Consider the following 5,949-nt stretch of genomic DNA (forward strand, 5'->3'; position numbering starts at 1 on the left):
GAGCTCACCCATGGGCAGAGTCTAGTGGTTTAGGTGATTTCGTTCGTAAATCAAACACATAACATACATTCTTAGAGCTATGAGCAACGAGAATGGTGACAAACGTGTCCATATCACCACATTCACTCCCCTCTCTTACTTTTACCTCACAAAAATCGTTTACTCTGCTTGTGGATTTCTGATTCTTCTTACAAACGGTTTTACAAACCAAATTTAAACGTATAAAATAATAATAATAATAATAATAATAATAATAATAATAATAACGACTAAACTGTTACAACTTACAAACAGAAACAGCTGAAATAAGTAACCCCCGCCCCACTAAACCCTTGGAGAACAAATAAAGCAACCGCCGCCAACCCAATCCTTCCGGTTCAACCAGACCGCCGTCGCACCAATCACCATCATGTCCATCGCCGCCACCATCTCAGCTTCTCTTACATCCTCAAACATCCGTTCACTCTCCGTTACTTCTCCGTCACCGTCATCATTTCACCTAACCTACTCGTCAAAACCCTCGTCTTTGACTCTTCAATTAAACACCCCTAAATTAACCATCCAAAACCCTAAATCTCGATTCTCTGTATCGGCAATGAGCGTGACGGAGCATCTGACTCAGACATCGTTCGTTGATCGGTCAACAACCGGTGCTCTTCATTTCCTCAAGTATCAAGGCCTCGGTAACGACTTTATCATGGTAAAGTTTAATATTATCAGTTTATGATACTAGTGAAATGTTGTGATTGAAATGATTATTATTAATTGGGCACATAAGTTTGGTGTTTTGAATATAGGTTAATAATTTGGATTCGATGGAGCCGAAAGTGACTCCGGAGCAAGCGGTTAAGTTATGTGATCGGAACTTTGGGATTGGAGCTGATGGAGTGATTTTTGCAATGCCGGGAAGTAATGGGACTGATTACACTATGCGGATATTTAATTCCGATGGTAGCGAGCCCGAGGTGAAAATCTTTACTCGTATGCTTGACAGTTGAATTAATAGCTTCATATTAATAACTGGAATGATGAATTGGCTATCTTGTGTTTTGTGGTGTTTGTTCATCAGATGTGCGGTAATGGAGTTCGATGCTTTGCAAAGTTTATTTCTGATCTTAATAACTTAAATGGAAGGCAAAGGTATATATGATTTGTATACATTGCTAAGCTTTGTCATTTTGTTTTGTCTTTGAATTTGATTATGTTACACGTGGCAGAATCGATATTTCGTTCAATTTTTATATACAAGTTAACTGTTTCTTGGCTTGCAAATAAGTTACTATGTATATTACAGTTATATTTAGTAATTGGATGTGAATCTTTAGCTGCAGTTTCTGTGTTATAATCTTTGTTTTTTGTGGAATTTACAGTTTCACTGTTCATACGGGTGCTGGATTGATCATACCTGAGATACAACCTGATGGGAAGGTAATTTTAATGAATTGCGTTTTCAATAATTGTAACTTATTTGCTGCTTTTTTGTTCTACTTACTTCCTTTTGTGACATTACTTGTAATATTGTGGATTGAACATTGTCGTTGCTCCAGGTTAAAGTCGACATGGGTGAGCCAGTATTGAAGGCCTCGGATATTCCCACTAAAATACCACCAAATAAAAATGAGTCTGTCGTGAAATCACAGATTGAGGTAGATGGCGTTAACTGGAATGTGACATGTGTCAGTATGGGAAATCCTCATTGTGTCACTTTCGGTACTGGAAACCAGGTAATGATTTAGTTTCTATAAATTTATTTTGTAGTATAGACGAATTTTGTTACTATATAATTTATGCACCAACACATGTCACTTATATTTGCATCTAAACAGAATTTGGTGGTTGATGAATTAAATTTGGCTGATATCGGTCCTAAGTTTGAACATCACACACTGTTCCCTGCGCGAACCAACACAGGTTAGACTCCTTTTAGTGTTTTAATTAGTTATTTAATAATGGAGCGATAAAATTTCGATTAGTATTCACTTTCTGGTTTAAAACATCTATTATCTTGTGTTCTTTCTTGTGTTACTTTTGCAGAATTTGTGCAAGTGTTCTCTCGTTCACATTTAAAAATGCGAGTTTGGGAACGTGGTGCTGGTTAGTCTTCTACTTTAATTGCATTAACTATTTTGTGCATCTAGCAATAGACAGTTTTTTTTTTCTTTTCAAAATTGGATAACTATTTATTTATATATTTTTATGTGAATATAGGAGCGACATTAGCTTGTGGGACTGGAGCGTGTGCAGTAGTTGTGGCTGCAATCCTAGAGGGTCGTTCTGAGAGAGTATGTTTACATAATTCTAACTTTAATTGTCATACCCATGATCTATATAAACATTTCATGTCCTTTGAGACTGTTGTTAATTATGTTATTTTTATACTTATGTGTTATGCAGAATTGTACTGTTGAGTTACCGGGCGGGCCATTGGAGATTGAATGGAGGGAGGAGGATAACCATGTGTACATGACGGGCCCGGCCGAAGTGGTGTTTTATGGATCTGTTCAGCTTTAATAAAGGGTTCCAAAATGCTGCTTTAATTTATTCACCTGAGCAAACCCATGCGTAACATGGGCCAAGCCCAACTAAGGTCCAGGCCCATAGCCGAGTTGGAAAGAACACAATTTCATTGGCTTGTTTGTTTGATATGAACACAATTCTAGTTTCATGAAACATCAATCAACCCTAAGTATTAAGAAATGATGCTCCATAGTTTAAATTACCACATACATATTAAACATAATGCATAAATCTTTTGTCCATCCCTTGCGGGGTGTGAAACTTCACCGCCAAAGAGCCGCATCAGCTCAAACCGCAACACCTTTAGCGCGAAAGGGGCACCAAAGTCGCCCCATGAGGGTAGCAAGCATGAATACTTGTTTGCTTGATTTATTTTTGTTATTAATATGACCAATTATTTCATTGCATCTAATGATTATTTTGCCGTTTCACTCATCCCTTTCATAGATGATCTAGTGATGGTGAAATGTGAAAACTCATTTTCCATCTCGTTGCCTATGTGTCATCGTTTGCTCGTTTCACCCTTTTCAAAACGGATAATCTTATACACCTAAATGTTTACATAAGTAGACATTTTCTTCACTTCTGAGTTTTGAGATTGCCAAAATAATGACTAATTTGAATTTCTAAATCGTGAGATTTCAAATACTGTAAGAGCAGTGGAAATGGTGCCGTGAGACCCCCGTGAGACTTACTTTGACGCCGTGAAGGGCGCAAAACACCACCCCCTTCCTCCGTGAAGGGGGCGCCAACCCCTCTCCGCCATATCTTTCACGGCCAAAATGTTGGTGTAGAGATGCATGTGGGCCCCATTCAACGGTAATATTTTTAAAATATAGCCGTTGGCTATTAAATAAATAAAAAAAAACTTTTTCCATTTCCTTTTTTTATCTATAAATACCTTCTCATTTTATAGAAACAAACACACAAAACTATTCTATTCCTCTCTATAATCTATAAAAAATTCCCTATTATTTTTTTAAAAATGTCATCACCATCTTATTCCTCTTCGTCTTCGAGCGAAGAAAAAAACGCTTCTATGTTTCGTGCTTTCGCAACGGGGTGTAATGAGTGGTGGCAACAACAAGAAGACTCGGGTTCGTCAATACGACACGAAACCCGACGTGAACGTTTAAACCGTGACCGAGTGGCTGCGCACGAAGCACTACGAAACGACTATTTTAACACCCCGTGTGTTTACACGGCCTCAGAGTTTAAAACTCGTTTTCGAATGAGTCGTGAGTTGTTTTTAAGAATACTACACGACATCGAACGAGAAGTTCCTTGGTTTAACCAACGGGTTGATGCTAGAGGTCGAGTCGGTTTCTCCACCTTGCAAAAGTGTACCGCCGCGATTCGTTATATGGCGTATGGAACCGCTAGTGATATGTTCGACGAATATTTGAAGATGTCGGGTCGACACATCAGGTCATGTGTCTACAAATTCTCTAAAGCTATTGTTTTGTTGTATCGTAGTAGATATTTACGTAAGCCTACGGCTAGTGAGGTTGAACAGTTACAGGCGAAGCATGCCGAAAAACACGGTTTTGTCGGCATGCTTGGTAGCATCGATTGCACGCATTGGGATTGGAAAAATTGTCCTACTGTGTGGCATGGTCAGTTTGCACGAGGTGATCATCCATATCCTAGTATTATTCTAGAAGCGGTGGCGTCCCAAGACTTATGGTTTTGGCATGCATTTTTTGGTGTTGCCAGCTCAAACAACGACATAAATTTACTTGATCAATCTCCCATATTTGACGATTGGATCAACGAGACGGCCGACGATTGGATCAACGAGACGGCCCCGGACTCCTCTTTTGAGCTTAGAGGGACGCTTTACAAGCGTGGGTATTACCTTGCCGATGGAATATATCCGGATTACTCGAAAATTGTCAAGTCGCTTTCGCAACCCATCAGTGTGAAACGACAAACGTTCAAAAAAGCTCATGACGCGGCAAGAAAGGATAATGAACGAGCATTCGGGGTGTTGAAGTCTAAGTGGCACATTGTGGATCGTCCATCCAAGTGTTTTTCTAAGTGAAAATGAGGAACATTATGTACGCTTGTGTTATTCTTCATAATATGATTTTAGAGGACAATGGGTTAGCGATTTGTCAACATAACCCAAATGAGGATGCGCCTATGTACGAAAAAATCAACGAAGACAAAAAACGAAGAAACTGTCAAGAAATTCGAAGCCGAGAGATTCATGACGCATTAACGGCGGACTTGATCGAATGTATTCACGTTCGTTCAAGCAATCAGTAGTTTATTTATGTAACTTTTATTGATGCTTTTATTTTAAAATTATTGTAACATTTCTTGTAATGTTTTATTTATGTTTATTAGTCTTTGAATGTATTGTAATTTTTATTAATCAATTAAAATTTTATTATATAATATAAAAAACAAAAGATTAAAAAAATAATAATAAAATAATTGAGGTTTGACATACTCTGTTTCACACAGGGTATTTCCAGTGAAAAATATGGATGTGAAATAGGTATGTGAAAGCTGATGTGGCGTAGATGTGGCAGGAAGAGAAGGTTTCACAAGCTTGTTTACATTATTGCTCTAAGTGATAATAAAAAAATGTCTAATTAAAAAAGATTAACTAATTTGTCAACTTATGAAAATTATATGTGGTTAACTTGATGTTGATTGTATTGGTTGGATATGTGTCTTATGTTTTTTTAAGAATCAAAATAATTTGTTAGTGACTTTGTGTTTATGTAGCTTTTGGGATTTTGTTTGGCAAGATTATATAGTTAATAAATTTACTTGGGTAGGCAAAGTTTAATTATTTTTTAATGCATTATCTTAACACAAAACGATGGAAGTTCTTCTTACCTAATGTATTTTATCTCATGATTTCAGGTATTATTTGACGATGGTTGTTGACTGAAGAATTTAGTTAGTTGGTTACAGCTATTAAGTGGAGTTAGACCACCACTAATACTTTTATTAAGCGTAACGTAGGCCCAATTCCATTTGGTGAATATCAACTCATGAGACGCCAACACATTTTCTACCGCGTTATATATGTGTTTGCAACTTTGCATTACCTTTTTATTTTTCCTTTTTTGAATCAATGACAAAGTCCCGGGTACATCCATTGACAAAAGTCCGCTCAGGCCCACGATCACAGACAACGTAGTGATTTAGCCCGCTACCAACTTCAGAGGAAAGCCATCGCCCGAAGGCTCATTGTAGTAAAACCATGGCTCGCGCATGATATTTTGTCTCGAGTGAGACTTGAACTGACGACCTTCCATAAGAAAAGCAATGGAACTACCGTTGCATCAATTGACATTTTAATTCTTTTCTGTGGAACTCTTCTAGAATTCAAATAGATAAACCTCATACGATTGATTCTCATTATACAATTTTCATTTTTACATTTTATGAATATTAATTTTCTAAGAATAA

At 37.3% G+C, this 5,949-nt stretch overlaps 2 protein-coding genes across 2 annotated transcripts; both read left to right on the forward strand.

The window, feature by feature from the left end:
* Nucleotides 1–290: 290 nt before the first annotated feature.
* LOC143543876 (diaminopimelate epimerase, chloroplastic-like) lies at nt 291–2,702 on the forward strand. Its single transcript, XM_077036096.1, has 9 exons — nt 291–700; nt 798–965; nt 1,070–1,140; nt 1,371–1,428; nt 1,548–1,724; nt 1,827–1,911; nt 2,035–2,094; nt 2,209–2,282; nt 2,395–2,702. Exons 1-9 carry the CDS (start codon nt 410–412, stop codon nt 2,509–2,511), a joined length of 1,101 nt encoding a protein of 366 aa, XP_076892211.1. The 5' UTR covers nt 291–409; the 3' UTR covers nt 2,512–2,702.
* An 800-nt stretch (nt 2,703–3,502) lies between these two features.
* LOC143543915 (uncharacterized) lies at nt 3,503–4,561 on the forward strand. Its single transcript, XM_077036132.1, has one exon. It carries the CDS (start codon nt 3,503–3,505, stop codon nt 4,559–4,561), a length of 1,059 nt encoding a protein of 352 aa, XP_076892247.1.
* Nucleotides 4,562–5,949: the final 1,388 nt, after the last annotated feature.

Source organism: Bidens hawaiensis, unplaced genomic scaffold, assembly GCF_021521415.1.
Source record: "Bidens hawaiensis isolate Kalapana, Puna unplaced genomic scaffold, B.hawaiensis_p1.1 tig00013347_1, whole genome shotgun sequence".
Classification (NCBI taxonomy): domain Eukaryota; kingdom Viridiplantae; phylum Streptophyta; class Magnoliopsida; order Asterales; family Asteraceae; genus Bidens; species Bidens hawaiensis.

Excerpts from the sequence above, each read along its gene's own strand:
- LOC143543876 (XM_077036096.1), top strand. The coding sequence starts at position 410 with ATGTCCATCGCCGCCACCATCTCAGCTTCTCTTACATCCTCAAACATC. Across the intron at positions 1,912-2,034 it reads CCCTGCGCGAACCAACACAG|AATTTGTGCAAGTGTTCTCT; the intron begins GTTAGACTCCTT and ends TTACTTTTGCAG. Across the intron at positions 2,095-2,208 it reads AGTTTGGGAACGTGGTGCTG|GAGCGACATTAGCTTGTGGG; the intron begins GTTAGTCTTCTA and ends ATGTGAATATAG.
- LOC143543915 (XM_077036132.1), top strand. The coding sequence starts at position 3,503 with ATGTCATCACCATCTTATTCCTCTTCGTCTTCGAGCGAAGAAAAAAAC.